The sequence below is a fragment of the Branchiostoma floridae genome, chromosome 18, assembly GCF_000003815.2.
Source record: "Branchiostoma floridae strain S238N-H82 chromosome 18, Bfl_VNyyK, whole genome shotgun sequence".
Classification (NCBI taxonomy): Eukaryota; Metazoa; Chordata; class Leptocardii; order Amphioxiformes; family Branchiostomatidae; genus Branchiostoma; species Branchiostoma floridae.
The window spans coordinates 584,604-602,292 of record NC_049996.1 but is presented as its reverse complement, the minus strand read 5'-3'; the positions used below and the strand labels follow the sequence as shown (position 1 = coordinate 602,292).

The 17,689-nt window shown below is 39.9% G+C and overlaps 1 protein-coding gene and 1 long non-coding RNA gene across 2 annotated transcripts in view; both read right to left on the bottom strand.

The window, feature by feature from the left end:
- Positions 1–11,837, bottom strand: part of LOC118405944 — a 23,119-nt gene extending 11,282 nt beyond the window's left edge. Inside the window, exons 1-11 of the mRNA XM_035805797.1 lie at positions 11,726–11,837; positions 10,608–10,692; positions 10,227–10,373; positions 8,893–9,022; positions 7,862–7,963; positions 7,079–7,368; positions 6,476–6,656; positions 5,340–5,559; positions 4,578–4,837; positions 3,515–3,743; positions 2,731–2,923 (exon numbers count right to left, since the gene is read on the bottom strand). Of these exons, the coding sequence (XP_035661690.1) occupies positions 2,731–2,923; positions 3,515–3,743; positions 4,578–4,837; positions 5,340–5,559; positions 6,476–6,656; positions 7,079–7,368; positions 7,862–7,963; positions 8,893–9,022; positions 10,227–10,373; positions 10,608–10,692; positions 11,726–11,799 (1,911 nt within the window). The 5' untranslated portion in view covers positions 11,800–11,837. The remainder of the gene's footprint in view (positions 1–2,730; positions 2,924–3,514; positions 3,744–4,577; positions 4,838–5,339; positions 5,560–6,475; positions 6,657–7,078; positions 7,369–7,861; positions 7,964–8,892; positions 9,023–10,226; positions 10,374–10,607; positions 10,693–11,725) is intronic.
- A 454-nt stretch (positions 11,838–12,291) lies between these two features.
- On the bottom strand, positions 12,292–17,252 carry LOC118406204. The gene is made up of 4 exons (XR_004830000.1): positions 17,105–17,252; positions 15,126–15,284; positions 12,960–13,203; positions 12,292–12,433 (listed from the first exon to the last, which is right to left on the bottom strand). It is a non-coding gene; the product is annotated as an uncharacterized LOC118406204 (long non-coding RNA).
- Positions 17,253–17,689: the final 437 nt, after the last annotated feature.

The window sequence follows — 17,689 nt, the reverse complement described above, 5'->3', positions numbered from 1 at the left end:
TGTGGCCGGTTACCTAAGCGGCTGGGAGCTTCCCTGGCCCCGTACAAAGCCTGCACTAAGTACGGTAGGCCCAGCCAGCAGTAGACTGGATTCCAGGTTAGACAACTACATGTAGGTCCTCATTTATCTTTAAGAATTCTGAGACTAAAGATTTGATGGAAAATTTGGTGAGTCACTGAATATTACTGTATTTGGTCTTTAATCCTTTTCCAAAATCTAACTGGAGACTAGAAATGCCACATTTTAAAGGAAAATACAGGATGTTTCTGAAGGGAAAAGAAAAATTGTCAGAAAAGAAAAGAAAATGTGGCTGTCCTGTTTGTAAGATAATTAGGCATTGTATGTATATGTATATATATATCTTTTAAAAAAGACGAAAAGATAGAAAAAACATCCAAGGTGGGACACACAAACTCTGGTTGAGCTGCTTCTACCAGCATTACATAGTGGCAATTTTTAAATGTTATAAACTGTTTTCACCCATGTCACAGTAACTGAGTTTTAATTGGCTGACGACGGAAGATCGTATGTAATGAACACATGGCCATTTTTTTTTATTTTTATGGTTCTCCTGTCGATTCGACAGATGAGCAGGCAGAGAGGCATTTACCTGTTTTGCCTGACCTGCACATTACTAAATTTTTATGGTGAAGGAGGGGTGTGCAATTCCTTCTCCACCCTCTCATCTACTGGAGCACTAAGTCTCACAGGGACAGAACTGTATGACACGTGTGAGACGGCTTCAGCAGATGCAGCTTTGTTATTCAGAGTATCCGTCTCCTAGGAGGATTTCCGACCAAGGATGTAAGGAGTTCCTCCTACCCCCGATCGCGCGACTCGTGTGTCATGGCGGATGCGTCATGCCCGAACATGCCCCTACGCCTGTCTTGGCCACAAAGCCCCGCCAAGGCCACTAGTTGCAGCTAGATACTCATTTACACCTGAGTTAAGTGAGGAAAGTCGAGTAAAGTGCCTTTTCCAAGGGTACAAGATCGGTGACACGGCAGTCGGATTCGAACCCGCCACCTCTCGGTCTCGAGCCAAATATGCTGCCACTGCGCCACGCGGTCCCCCGGTTGGCCAGTATAGGGCAGTAAAATTATGTTTTCCTTTGGAAACATACTTAAAGGCTCTCACCCAAAATCCTGATGAAGCTGTGATGAAGATCCTGTTGTCTCCAGCAGGACCATCTCCGGGAAATGTTGCCGTAGCAATTTCTCCCGCCGGTATGAGCTGGAAGCTTATCGTTACCTCTACTGGACCCAGGATATCACGAAACCCTTCAACAAGAACAATGTCATCTCATGAAGCTCTCAATGTCCATAAGTTTGCTTTGCAGTTCGCAATGCGACCAATAACGTGCAAATGCACATTTGCGTCAAATAGTCCAGTTACATTATGCATCAATTTTTACTATATTTGCTAGTGTCAAAGATCCCCAATATGTAGGTTCAAACTCATTGAGTCTGAACCTACATACTGTCATAGTTATTATCAGTTACTGCACTAAGATGAGACAGTGAGTTAGTAACAGTACTGTGAGTGTTATGTAAATCTGATCACTGCTGTTACGGTAGAATAACTCACTTATTACCAACTTGGACGATAAGGCGTCAGAAGGATGACGGCTGAACCAAAAGACGGTCACCTATTACTAAGTTAAACTTAACAGTAGAAATTCTACTGGCAACTACTAAAATGCTACTGTACAGTAACTCCAAGAACAGACAACTTTCATCTCTAAATGGCTTAAATTGCTTGTAGCACATATAGAATGTTTTTCTCAGTGCCTCATGCTTTTAAATACTCTACAGTTTGGGATAGAAGAGTTAAGGGAACAGGGTTCTCACCAGGACACAAGACACAGAACTGATTGATCAGAGAGACTCCGTCCGTCGGCTGCAGGGTACATGTAGGGCCGGAGGACCCACCATCCTCACCATCCCCTGACAAGGGCACTGGCGGAGGCTGTACTTGAAAACGCCACTCTGCAAACCTGGACAAATCACCACAACTGTCACCATGGTGGTCGCTTAGTCATATCGTGTAGTATCCTTGAGCCTGGAAACACATATTGAGTAAGGCATTTACTTTAATGGTAATATGGCCATGCTCGTTGTCAATTGTTGCCTTTGCTCAAGACTGTTTTGGGATCGAATCTCTGGCCTAAATGTTGCACCATTAGTTCCTCATCAATTGACCGGACTGAAACTGAATGCCTAGCTGATCACAAAGTTCCTCTCAGATGGGACGTTAAGTGGGCTTCGAGGTAAAGTGTATTTAAGGAGACTCACACGGGTCTCCAGCATGATAATGAAAAACAGAGTTTTGCTGTTACAATCATGAAAGCTCATCTGTGTTCAACTTGGTAGTTAAAACATGATCATAGTACAATGCTAAAACTGCCTTCCAACAAAAAGGTAATGCTGATAAAATTTTAAACGATCACTTCTTCAGGATCAATACTGATGACCAATCACTTCAGAACGTAAACTTGCAAGAGTCGCAGACACATACAATGTATTAGTAATCTTTGTAACACATGATCTTGCAGATGTGTGACATTCAAAATTGGTCAAAATTGCCAGGAAGTTTGTAATGCCCACCGTCTCTATTCAGAGATGGCTTTTGTATTACAACTCGATTCTATAGATAAAATAACTTGGTTGAGTTTCTACTGTGAAAGCGGTGGATCATGTTATATATGAGCTGCGGTGTGCCTGAGCTTACCCAAAATGTCCCCGCAAGAACTCTGAGACGGTCTGTTGTAATGATGTCTATGCCAGAAGTCCACTGCTGCCCTGGAAAGTCTGCTGGGAATTCTACTAGGGAAAATTCTGAAGTTCCGAGTATCTCGGAATCTGTGTACAGTGACAAAGGCTGGGTCGACAGTGTTTTCCATGGATCGCAATTTTCTTCACAGCTGAAAGTGGGAACAGCAAGTGTTAACTTGGATACACCAGGAAATTTGTGTCTCATTATGAAAAAACATACAATTAGTAAATGATAAGGAACTGTGTGTTTTATGAGTGTTTTATCTATTAAAAAAAATAAGGCAACTTATTATGGCACATTAACACACACAAACACACACACATACATTGTGCATACACATGCATTCAAAAACACACAGACAATGTAGACAAAGACACAGACAGGCACACTGATACTGCAAGCACGAATACAAACACACAAACACACACACACACACAAACACACACACACACACACACCACAAAATAATTAAAATCTGTCCCTAATGTCAAATCCACTTTTGAAAGAACTATTAGATAACACTGTCCAAGATAGGAAAGCTTAAACCCTCAGCCTGTTCCTTCTAACAAAAAATTGTGCCAGAATTTTAAAGGAGTGGGGACTGGCTGACTTTTCAAGGATTTCCAGAATGGCACCATTATGAAATTATCTTATTTCTAGTTGCATGCCCTTCAAATTTTTAGCAACTCCAATATGTCATTGTCACCTATCTGTAGACTAATTAAAAGCATTATATTACTGTATATCCAGTCCTGACAAAGCGTTGTCTGGTGCAACGTGAATGACGGTGTGAAGCGTCACGGGCGGAAGGTCTCCAGCCGTGATCTCAACGCTTACATCAGCTACCAGGCCGGCAGGGCGAGGGAAACTGGGAATCAGGTCTGTAAGGGTAGAGTCCAGTGGAGACTCGAACACTAGCACCCCTGGGTGGGAGTCAATCTGGGGACATCCCAGCAAAAAACAGGATTCTAAAAATAGAGGAGAATAATTATTGCATAAAAAGATGCATGAAGTGATTCCAACTAGTAGTTTACATGTATAAAGAAATGCCAGGTTTCTGAATGGTTAATAGTATTTTCATCTAACAGTGACTTTTTTTTAAAGGTATTAATACACACGCACCTCCAAATTTTTTAAGGATATTAGTCCTGGACTCCATCTTGTTCACAGAGTAACCTAGTCTTTCAAATGTGCAGGGTCACTCCACCAACAAGAATGATGGACTGATACTGATAGCTCATAAGTGATTAATGATTCTCTTCAACCACAATAAGTTTCTGAATTGTAACATATCTAAAAAAAAGTGTTCCAAAATTTATATGCCAAAATGTCAGACATTTCATATTTCGGTCTGTCTACAGAAAAGAACCCAAATCCATCACCATTTGAAGTATTCAAGAATTCAATATAATTATAGATGTTACTCTTAAGAATCTCAACTTTCATTTAATGCATTTTACTTTTGATGTCTACGTGTGTGTGTCAGCAACATATACATGTTGTAATTGTAATTCTTTGATTGCAATTAGCCTTTGTGCATGTACATGTACTAGCAAATAATTTTAATCCATGACAAAATATCTAACTGCTAATAAAAGAAACTTACTAAGTCTTTTGAGAAAGAGAGAAAGGGAGGTAGGAAGGGAGCAAGGGATCATAGCCAGGGAGCAAGGCAGGCAGGTACAGAGACAGGGAGTGAGTAAAGGAAGGAAGAAAGATTGAAAGAAAAAAAGGAACAAGTCTTGAGAAAAAGAGAGAAAAGGAGAAAGGGAGAAAAAAGAAAAAAAAGAAGGAAAACTTGCCTTGAGGTGATATGTCCCGGTTATTCACGAACACCTGCACTTCGCACAGCTGTAAAGTCCGAGTAAGTCCAGGGAGGAGGATTCCGACATATCGCGCTGTCAAACCATTTACAAGAATCGTCTTCGGTGTTTGGGACAGGTCAAAGTTTAAGTCTCCGCCCAATGTTGGGTTCAGAAGGATGTCTGAGGAATTCCCAAGATGAAGGTTGAATGGGTTAGCCCTTTCAGGGCCAAAATCCATTCGGTTGTGTATGACGACACTGTGAATTTCAATTCAGAATTTGTTTTTCTATCAATCATCACCATGGTTACATGAATAAGACATTGAAAAGTTCAACTTTAATACCATTAGGGCCAAGAATAGCTAGAAGCATTTTTGTTTAATCTATCACCTTAAGTTAGCAGATGCATCAATTACAAAATGTTTTACAATCTTGTAAGGCTATTAAAGTTCAATCAACGGCACATATATTTGCTTATTTTCAAACTGCTTTGTACAATTACTTTATGATTGAAAATTTTTTATCTATTTTTGTAACAGCCGAAAATTGATGCGCGTGGGGATGTCATCCATATAATCAAATCAACATGGCCTTACAAATTGTTTAACAGGTCACAGTTGATGGCATCACCATTTCGAAAACCCGAGCATTAGGCCAACAGGCCTACATGCCTCTTTTCTGTTTATTAGGGTTCCTAAAATTGATATAGAAAGACTGTACAGCAAAACGTCTTGAATCATGTTTCAAAAATGGTTTTTACCTGTTGATAGAGAATGGCTGACACAGATCTATATGCACCCAAACATTGGGCTTGTCCCCTTGGCTGTGCATGCAGCTGCCATGATAATGATTTGTATTTGTGTTTCCATCAACGATCTTTTCAGGTCCATAGCCGGCAAGGGGATAATTTGTTGACGCTGTTCGTCCTTCGGCTATGTTGAGACCTTGAGGTATGTTGCTATTCTCCAGGTGTGATGGATCTAAATGTCAAAATTTTAGCAATTTTAAGATTTCATTTTTAGAATAAATTGCAAAAGAAAAGAATGCCTGCATAGTTTAACAATTACCATCATAACAGGCTTTTAGGCAAAATATTAATTTTATTGAATTCATTTACTTCATGTTAATCTAGAAATGGAAGAAGCTACGTCCAAAATACAAAAGAATACAAACTAAAAAGCAATATGCAGTATTATTTGTAGTTTCGAGCATTCAGTACTTATAATAACCTTAATAGTGTAGTAACTCACACTACTACATAATAAATGTGCTCTGCCCAAGGCATTACAAAATTTCAGAACATTCTCACCAAAGACTTTCAGAATGTACATAGCACATCTGCTTTCTAAGTTGCCTTTAGAACTCTGCATTAGATTAATATGTGATAAAGAGTATTGGGATGTCATATCAGAACGTTTTAATAATGGATGAAGGAGAATTCTTTTTTATTTTTGGTGGATTAAGGAGGCCATCTGGATAAGAAAGTCAACCCCAGTGATGAACCGGGACGAGGGAGGATACAAACTAAGCCAGGTTTGGGACTGTTTTCTCACCGCAAAAGCGCCACCTACATCGGCTACATATATCGGTGAGAAGCAGAACTCCAGTTAGAAGCTCTGACGAAGGTGTCTGAGAGACATCAAAATGTAAGCCATGTAAGTACTCACTGGTTGTGTAAAAAAAATTCTCCTTCATCCTATATTCTACCAACCTGATGAAACTATTTTTGGAAGTTTTAATAATGTCCCTTAAATGCCTGGCACTTGCGGTTGACCCCAAAAAAGACTAGGGTTTGTTGGCAAGTTTTTTCTTGGCTTAGTTGGGAAACCGGAAACACAACATTTTTCTTTCTTTAAGGCCTTTGCATGATGAAGGCTAAACGTTGAACTCTCTCACCTGGGACTCCAAAGAGGTCCAGTTCCCTGAAATATGGCTGCCATCCATAGGGGGTCTGAGTGACCACGAATCTCCAGTATCGCGCCTCTCCCTGGAACCTGTCAAACTCCTGACGCTGGTTGGTCCCTGCTTGCACGTTTGTAACGGACACAACGTCTTCCCAGTTGTACGGGCTCCCAACCTATGCACAGTGGCAAGGTGGTTATTGCATGACTTAGAATTTAAAGTTTCTGAGATGGAATTGGAACATGTAAATTTGTCACTGGAAGAGCAACTATTCCTACTTCCTCAGTCAAGTTAGATGCAAATACCTGGCTCATGTTATATTGGGACAATTTTGTTTGCCTGGAACGTAAAGCCCGAGGTCCTGTGTTTGCCTAAGAACTACAAGGTTGAGAACATTAAGATCCATCACACTTATCTAGAAGATCCAAACGTTAAGCACATAAAAGATCCCACCTCACTTATTGAAAAGAGTAAGGGTCCTAATCCCAGTGTGATCAGGATGTTACTAAAAAAAGTATGAATTACTGTTAGGTCTTATCCAGCTTGTAGTACCTACATATAGCTGTGTAAAATGATTGCTAAGCGCAATAAACGAACCTGTGACTTTTGCAATGTGAAGGCTGAGATGTCGTGTACCACATCACCAAAGTTGTTCAGAGCCACTTGAGTCAAACAATAAGGAAGTCGGAGATCCAACACGATGTTCCGGTTGTTGCTGTACCGGCCAGTGCCTTGGGGGTTCCAGTAGGTGCCAGAGTTCCCATCTAAGACCTTCCCAGCATCATAGGTCACTCCGCCCCAGATCCACGGCGTGCCGGACGAACTCACCACCCACGAGGGGTCCTGGACATACGTCCCGGTAGCACATTGACCACACGCTGAATTAGCTGTAAAAATAATGTAATCAAAGTCAAGAAGGATTATTAGTTATTGAATTTACTGAAGAAAGATTATATCATGATGGTGACTGTATATAGCTGTGGGAAAATTGTGACCTATGATCAGAGTACAACTTCTCTGTATCTTCTGCAAGAGCTCAAAAGGATTCAATAAACAAGACATATTTAAAAGTACTATCAATTTTAACTGAGCAATCAAATGATCCTTATTGATAACTGTCCATGCCAAAAACAGTTTTTAAAAGCACTGTCATGGAAAATACCTTGACTATCTAACACACAGATCCTGTTTTTGTATCAAACTGCCATGACAGGGGATCAAGCTTTGTTTTATTGTATCAGGAATGCATAGCTGCTTGTCCTGTATAGCTGGTCTAGAATACCCTAAACCTATGATGTTTGTGGTAGTGAAATTATGTACCAAATCAACTTTCATGCTAAGTTTAACTTAAAGATTGCAGATAAAGTAATCCATTGGTACCAGGCAGATGGGTCAGTCTGCATGTCCAATCATAGGTGAATCCACTGGCAGGCAGGAGTCCCTCAGGGTCAAATGACGAGTCGGCTCTCACAACGACCTCACCTGACGAGTTTATAAGATGTCCGAAAATAGTTTCATCAGGTTGGTAGAATATAGGATGAAGGAGAATTCTTTGTACACAACCAGTGGGTACTTACATCACCTACATTGGCTACATATAGCTGTGAGAAGCAGAACTCCAGTTAGAAGCTCTGACGAAGGTGTCTGAGAGACATCGAAACGTAAGCTATGTAAGTACCCACTGGTTGTGTACAAAGAATTCTCCTTCATCCTTTATAAGATGTCATTGAGATTCAACAATATCTTTGATATTGCACATTAATGCCCCCATTTGGCCGTACAAGCACACAATACAAAAGTAGTACTTCAAATTTGGGTTCTAAAACTACACTTGTCCAATACAATAGGTTTCACTTCTTCTCACCTCTTGGCAATGTCAAAGATATATTAGGTTCAAATCGTTTTCCTTAATATTGATATAGAATGTCGATGAACTGAAAATAGAAATTTAGACTTGAGATAAAACTGTGTTTCAGTTCAAATGGTGACTTTGCAAATTGTAACCAGCAATACGTCTCAAAAACATTACTGAGAAATTGAGGTAGCGAGCATAGTCCAATGGTTGGAGGCCCTGCCTTTGGGAACTAGAAGCTGTGAGTTTGATTCTGGCTGTGTCACTCACCCAACATGCACACTACTACAACATGCCATGTTAAGCCGTGGTCCACTGTTCATTGTGCTTGTGGAAAAGAGCTAGGGGAATTTCCCCGGTACAAGGAACCTGTAAATACTGTACATAGCATCTGTCCTCTCTGTCACAACCAGTTGATGACTAGCTCCTCAGTGAGCTAAAACTGGATTGCGATCACTTTCTTTTTTTCTCCTACATCCATACCTATACATCACATGGTGCCTTATATGCCAAAAAATCATTTTAAAAATCATAAAACTAACATTAAAAGCTAATTTACCATCTATCTGCACAGTTCTGAGGGAACTTCCAAGGCTGTACACAACAGGCACTCTGACAAAGTCCACCCAGGTTTGTGCAGCTGACACAGAAACATGGCCTCTTCCTGTCACTTTCATCAGAACCTGAAACTGTAGATACAAGAGGTAAAAGTTTTATTCAAGACAGACTTGATAACAACATTTTAGGGAATAGGACAGAATGGTTGTAACAATATGCTAAACAAAGCAGCATAAAAGATATGGTAGTTGTAAGAACTACAACTGAAATAATGACAGAAAGGACCAATCAAACCCAGGACAGAATTGTTGTAACAAAACACAACCCAAACAAAAAGGAAATTGCCAATCAGCACCAAGGACAGGATGGTTGTAACAAAATACAACTGGAACAACACAGAAAGGACCAATCACCACAAAGGACAGGGTGGCTGTAACAAAATATAACTGGAACAAACATTCAAGGGTCCAATCAGCATCAAGGAAGGACATGGTAGCTCTAACAGAATTCTGAGAAAGAAAGAAAGCCAATCAGCACCAAGGACAGGATGGTTACGACAAAATACCGGAACAACACAGAAAGGACCAATCAGCACCAAGAACAGGATGATTTTAACAAAATATAACTGGAACAAAACAGTAACAACTAATCAGCACCATGGACAGGGTGGTTCTAACAAATTGTAACTGGTACAAAACAAAAAGGACCAATCAGCACCAAGGACAGGATGCTTGAAACAAAATATAACTGGAACAACACAGAAAGGACCAATCAGCACCAAGGACAGGGTGGCTGTAACAAAATACAACTGGAACAAACATTCAATGGTCCAATCAGCATCAAGGATATGATAGCTCTAACAGAATTCTGAGAAAGAATGAAAAGGCCAAGCAGCACCAAGAATAGGGTGGTTCTAACAAAATATAACTGGAACAAAACAGTAATGATCAATCAGCAACAAGGACAGGATGGTTCTAACAAAATACAACAGTGGAACAAAACAGAAAGGACCAATCAGCACCAAGGACAGAGTGGTTTTAACAAAATATAACTGGAACAAAACAGTAAGGACCAATTATCACCAAGGACAGGATGGTTGTGATAAAATACAACTGGAACAAATATTATGGTCCAATCAGCACCAAGGACAGAGTGGTTCTAACAAAATACAACTAGAACAGCACAGAAAGGACCAATCAGCACCAAGGACAGGGTGGTTGTGAGAAAATACAACTGGTACACATAGAATGGTCCCATCAGAACCAATGACAGGATGGTTATAACAAAATACAACTGGAACAACATAGAAAGGACCAATCAGCACCAAGGACATACCTGAACCATATGCACTCCTAGGGGTAGTGTTTTGGGTGGTATAGTGAGATGAACATCATTTATTGGGGCGTCAGTAGGAAGCATCTCATCCATCACTTCTTCTGGAGTTGTCTGGTTGGAGCCTCGCACTGTCCACAATACCTGCAACTGGTAGATCAATCATAGTGTAAAGTAAGATTACATTTCATACACAACTGAACGGTTGATTGAGACATAGTGTTATGCCACAAAATAAAGAATCTATACTAGCCTTAACAATTTAATAATTACAAGGTATCTGCAAATCTTACACAAATTTAAAGATAGTAAAGGTTCGATAAGGCCTATTAACAATGCACAACTCCAATACATATTGTTGTCTGTTCGTTCGTTTGTTCTTACCTCATACTCGTCATTGCAAACGACTGAAACATCACCATGCAAGTGAATATTTCCAGAACGATGTACTTGCAGTGGTTCAGCAATGCTGCAATAAAAACACACAATCAAAAACAGAAAATAGTGGCAACCAGGTGGTCTTTAGACCAAGAAGTGCAAGTTAGGCCCTTAGCCTTCCAAAGCAATGGCACAATTGGAAAAAGGGATTCCACCAGGTAGTTCAGGGGCTGCTTTTTTGTGCACTATAGGCATAACCCCTAGATGGCCTCGTAGGATACCCTACGGTTATCGGGTCATTGTTGGGCATGAGCAAGCTCCCAGATTTTTCAACTCCCAGTTAAGATTAACCTGGGAACTGGCCCCAGCAGTATCCAGCAGTCCACCAGGAAAAATTTGGGGCTTTAGAATTACACGCCCTATGGGCACCAGAGTAAATGTGACCATAGCACTAGAATGTAGCATTGTTTACATTTAAATTGCTGGAACTAGTTATACTAGATGATACTAAGTAAGCAAGATGGACTCCAGGAAGACTAGTGTATTTCACTAATGGAGATCTAAATAAACCAAACCAAACCAAACCAAGATATTGGGTTGTATGCAGGGTTGCAGCCAGCACCCGATCTTTGACAGAATTTTGCAGCTGGGGACGAAAAAAAAATTGCCCATTCCGTCCTCTGTGATGGACAAAAATCAACATGTAAAGATATAAAAAAAAGCCTGAAACCCTTGTGTAATTCTTCATCAAAACAGATGTCACTATACAGCTAAGTCTACCAGCAAACTTTACACCTCAGAATGAAGAAAATAGCGTTTCAGAAGGTCTAGATTTAAAAAAAATTTTCAGGGACCCCGAACCCCCTAGGAACATCGTGCAATGTCCCACGCTTTTGGCACTTGATAGGATTTCCATTCAAAATCAAGAAGACGGAAAATGATTTCAGGCTGGCTACAACCCTGGTTGTATGTTCAAGCTAGACAGTAACATCTTCCCTTACAATGCTAAACACACTCTAATGTTATCTGACTTCTGGAGATAGCTCTCGTTCAATGTATTTAATGTGTCATCAGGACACTACAGAGTCAGCAACAGTGCGCATATATAAGACAGAGAAAAGTACCTTCGCAGTCCTTCATGAATGTCGGCAGTGACATAGCAGTCTTGGCCACCAGGGGGAGCCGTTTCTCCAGCCATGTCACTGACGATGCAGCCAGTGTTCAGAACAGGACATGGCAGTGACTCAGGGTCTCCATTGTTTTCTATCAGAAACAGATACACAAGGAATTGTTAGAAAATATCACAAGTTTAAGAAGAGTAGATTTGCCAGCCAAATTTTCCTGCTATGTGACAATGGCTTTATGTAGATTAGCACACTACAGGTTTGACTGTAGCTACATAATTTGTTTCAATCTAATAGTATGTACATTTTTACAGGGCCTTAGAAATAAAATGTAACGTTCGTGTTTCCTGTTTAAGTTCAGCAAAAACTAGGGCCGGGAGAAGTACACAAAATACAAAATCATAGATTGCCTTAAGATTATTTTACTCAATGAACAATAACTAATCTTTTTGTTTGTTTGCATCCTTTATTGTAACAAATTAGTATTTGCACTAATGAAGTATGTACAAACAAAGATGTAATAAAAACTTACCTTTGCCATAGAGAGACAGTTCCCTGAGAATTGGCCTTACTCTACTCTGAGTGTTGACTTTGAGCCTCATGTATCGACCCACAAAGTGAAGTTTGAAGTGTTGAGGCATGGAAATCCCAGCTAGGACTGTGTCTGTGGTGTAAGCAGTGTCCCATACATATGGACTAGCATCAGCACTGCAACATAAAAACATAAATCAGGATAGAAAAAAATCCAATTTGCCAGATCAAACTTGATATTCATGCACACTGAACATGATAATCTATGTGAGTATATCTGTTGCTAAATTAAAACAGATTAGAGTACATAGGAAGGTCATTACTGTGTCATTTTATATTGGTGAAGATATGTCAGTTAAGAAGCAATGAGGGTATATGAATTCCAAACATTACATTGAGTTCAAAGAAATATACAGACATATGACTTCTGAATATTGAATCAATATATCATATCACACACACAGACACACACATGAAAACATGCATTGTACACATACATTGTATACACAAACACACACATACAAACAAAAATTGCAATGTAACATTACATACACTGTGTGTCATGCAAACAGACACAGTCACACATACAAACATGCATCTTACACACTTGCATGTGTATACACATGCGAGTGTGTACATTAATACTATATCAAGTCAAAATCATTTTCTCTACATTACATAATGATTGGTATTGTGAAAGTACCTTTCCATGATAAAGCTGACAATGTCATGGACACCATCCCCATTATTAGTAACTGTCACTCTGTGAATAATGAAGCTGGTCTGTAGATCAAGTATGACCCAGTGTTCATAACCCTCCGGCTGGCCCATGGGCTCCCAAACTGTGGACAGGTCGCCATCAAATGCACTCCAAGCAAAGTCCACTGTAGAAGAACCACTGCTCTGCTCTATTATCCAGGAAGTGGGAATGCTCAACCACTGGGATGCTGTGATAAAAGAAAAATGACACTTTGAATGATTTGACAAACTTCTGACATCAATTGTCCATTTACGTCATTGTTTTGATTGGTCACTTGAATTCCTAAGAAGACTGTAGAAGGATCTAACTGTGTTGCAGCACAGTTGATGTTAATTTCATTTCATGTGACATTAAAAAGATGAAGAAAGGACTGTTGGGCAAAATCAAGTTGTAACAACCTATACATTACAAATACCACAAAAATATGACTGATAATAAAGAAAGTGTTTGAGAACAAAACAAAGTACTCTGACCTTATGAGTATGAGAGACAAAAATAGGACACTGTTGTTTCTGCACTATGAAATGTATTTCATAATATTGCTGATGGTATTTCAGTACCATGAAAAGTGCAGTGGTACTGCTGATGTTTTTCAGTACCATGAAAAGTGCACTGATACTGCTGATGATGTTTCAGTACCAAGAACAGGTAAAATTTGTCTTGAATGTTACCTACACAAAACTACTGTATATGCAGACATTTTTGCAATTATTAAATGGCCACTTTTGCAGTGACACATTCACTGCAAACTTAAAACTGCTGCAAAAAATGCTGTGCACTCCTATTTATTGTTTTAATAATGGACTTGAAGTGAAAACTCTATTTCCAACCTACAGAGAAATTAGATTCTTTTTCAAATTCAAGTGTAGTTACAGTATATATTTCACACCTTGAGCAGTAGTTACAATAAAGCAATGTGTGGATTATGTTCAAATGAATGAACAAAAGACAATATGGTAAAAGCTTTCTCACTGTATCATTTTGTGTATGCCTATCAATTCCCCATGACATGGCATCAAACAACATTGGGTGTTGTCCATGTACCTTTTACTTCAGCATTCTACTTTTCACGGATGAATGAATGGATGGATGAAAACCTTATTGTATTGCTTTCCTGGGCCTCTTTTTTGTCTCTTTTTCTTACTGATCACCACCTAACAATACCCGAAGGTCACTTTGATGAGACTTGAAGGACACTCCAAGGTTACGAGTAAGATGATGTTGTAACAGTTACTGTAGCAGGTATAAATATAACTATCTAGTACAGTACCATAAATTCATTTTGTTCAGGAATTTTGTATCAAATAATATATATGATAAAATCTGATATAGAATAGCAGAAGGAAAAGGGGAGGTTTGTGGTGTTTTATGTTTGCAGTTGTAACAATCTCTCCAGTACATTTACTGTTATTAATGTACTGGAAACAAATATTCACTGAGACATGAAGTTGTGGTGGAGAGGTGAAACAAGACCTTTTGAAGTAAAGCACACCATTTTTGCCTGTACACAAAGGACTAATGGTGGGTACCGGTACAGAAAATTCAGGTCCAGTATGTGAAAACTTGTGAATGGACTCAATACAATGGTCAATACAATGGTCCATTCCGCTACAATAATAAATCTGTTTTGTGGAGTATTCGACTCCCACTTGTGTTTTAAAATCCTACAAGACTAACTGCCTCTGTCCGACGGACTGTAAAACTTGGTAGAAATGACTATAGACTCTACTCTGCTTCTCCTTTGTTATTTTCTTTCACCGATTAAGCCCCATTAACGTGTGAATGCCTGGTCATATAATCTGTTCATTTTCCAATAGGTCCAACATCCGGTCCACTGTTGGGAACTCCAAATCTTCGCAAACTACGATTCTAAACCCAGTGCAGGGTGACAATTACAGCCACTGTATGGTCACAGTAGGCAGTGTTCCTATATCTACATGTATGGGACCGGAAATCATGTGGCTGCTATAGACTATTTCTTAATGCTTAGGTCAAAGGGAAAAATCCGACAAAAAGTGCCAGGCGGTCACTATGCAAATGTGGCCACTAATAATACAGGTTTGACTGTAGTGTGCAGTCAACCAAATGTAGAAAAGGGGAGGTACTCACTCCTGCATTTCCCATAGTCCCCATTCTGAGAGCATGCACACACAGTACATGTCTCACTGGTGTTTAGATGTCCATCCTTGCAAGAGCACACTTGGTCCAGAGGGGGCTTACATGGAGAGCAGTCCACATAGTGAATTATCAACACAGCCAGGAAAACTACTGTAGAAGAGGAAAGGATTGCATTAAATTTTTTAACAATTGGAGATGGTATGCTTCGTCCCCTTACCTATAGTTAAGCTAAAGTTTCCCGTACATAGATGACAGAAGCTTACGGTGGTGCCCATCTCCATTTCTGTAGCCCATGGGCCACACTTTTGTGCAAGCCACTACAGCATGAGGGTAGTCAGCTGGTAGTGATGTGTCCTTAACTCCCATACTCTTTTTCAGAGAAAGCAGCATGTACCATTTTTAAAGTCTTTGGTTATTATTGACTTGGTCTGGGATTGAACTCACGACCTACAGGATGCAAGGCGAACACTCTACCCACTCGGCCATTGCACTATCTGTCTTACCTCTTACTTTTACCGCATTTCCAGTTTGCAGGGAAACTATATGGTCACTACAATAAATCATCTTGGGACAAGGACAGAGGCTGACAACTCACAGGTCCTAATAGGCCTAGAGGCATAAGGGTGAGAATGGACAAGGACATTATCTCTGCTGTGTCCTTGCTCTCATGCCGTCATGGCTTGAAACTCATGCAGGACCTGAATGGAAAAGAAGTTTCTATAGGAACCTTATGGAGGCATTTCATAGTTCCACTTACCTGCAGCTATTTTCATAAAAGTCTTCATTTTGCTTCTCAGGCAGAAACAGTGAGAAAACTTGCAAGCCGGAGTATGTGTCACTGGGCATGAAAAGGGCTCGTCAGACTGTTGTGACATAAAAAGAGGCCCATCCAAGTGTTCATAAAATGTAATTTTGATAAAAGGGTCTGTGTGCGTCATAGAGAATGGAGCTTGCCCAGCAACCAAGTCTTGTTTATTACAATTTTTTGCCATGACATGATAGAAGACAGAAATTGCAACCCTGGTCTGTGTGTGTCACATATACAAGATGTGCCTAAATATGTATAACCAAGATCTTGCATCAAAAATAAACTTACTGTCAACTTACTATTAACTTACTTAATAGAAAGTTACTGTTTGGCAATCTACACATTATTGAGGCATTTTGATATCAATAGAAATAGTTTCTATAGGTTCATGGTATTGACAAGATATTCCTGTCAATAAAAATCCTCTTGACACTATTGACAGGATGTCAATACAATTAACTGTTGTATTATGAAATAAATGCAAGAGTTTACGCACGTATGTGTGGGGGGAAAAAGCTGTATTCCAACTGTAAAATTTTAAGGTTGCACACTGAGCTTTGACATAATACCTAGAATTCCTGTCGTCGCACATGCACCCTGATCTCTGTGAAATGGCTTATTAGTATGAATTATGCCTGCTTTGCCTAACTATGCCTAAAGGCAAAATGTAAAGGCCCCAAATTTGTAAGCTGTTCTTATCTCGACATTCTCGACCATACTTAACACATGTCCAGACGTGTTTTACAAATTTTCCTAATGATTTATAAAAAGTGTCTGTCATAGCAGTATGGCAGTTATGTTTTGACAGAATAGCCTTTCCAGACTAGTAGCATTGTGTCTATTTACATAGCAACTGCTGCTAAGCAACTAGTCTCCTTAGCAACCAATACCACAGATATCAAAACATAGTCATAAGCATGACGTTATTTTGATGGATCATCCATCCGTTAATGTTTTGATACTAGTCTTGTAAAAACTGAGTTTCTTAACTGTCATAAAGAATGATTTGAAGCGGCTTAACAAGTTTATCCTCAATTCAAAAGCAGAATAAAGCTTGTGCTATATACATGCTATGCTAAAACATACGTTTCGCCCCCCTCCCAACAATTCCCATATAAGGGTGCATATTCACATACTAGTACCAACTTTTGTTTGAACTCACCTTCTTTTTAGTAAACGCAGATGGCCGGAGATGACAATCTTTGAAGTACTGCTTAGCTTTCGACACCGAAATCTGTTTAATGTTTCCTTTGTCTTGTTTTTATATTGAGAGACACTTTTCAAACCTTGGCGCTCTCGACCAAACCTTGAGGTCATTTGTAAAGGTCACTTCAAGCCCTTCTCAGTCTCGTACCCAGGGCACTGTTTGATTTATGCAGTGTCGACTCTCAGGTGTTCTGGGCACGAGACTATCAAAGTTCACCTGATTATCCAGATAGCACAGCGATATCATCCCCACACGGTAGGGACCAGGCACCCCCATTTCAGTACCAAGGACAGCCCCAATTGCCGTTTTACTCCGGCCGCAGCCAGTCACTTTCTGGAGGTTCGGAGCAGTATATGACCTATCCTAAATGTACTCCATCCCAGGAGCGCTTTTGGGATAGAAGCACATCTGGGATAGACCTACATCCCAGATGTGCTTGCTTCTATTTCAAAAGCACTTTAAACAAGAGCGCACCCTGGATATACCAAACGCGCTCCTTTGTCGTCGGCAATCATGGTGATTGACAGGACCTCAAGCTGT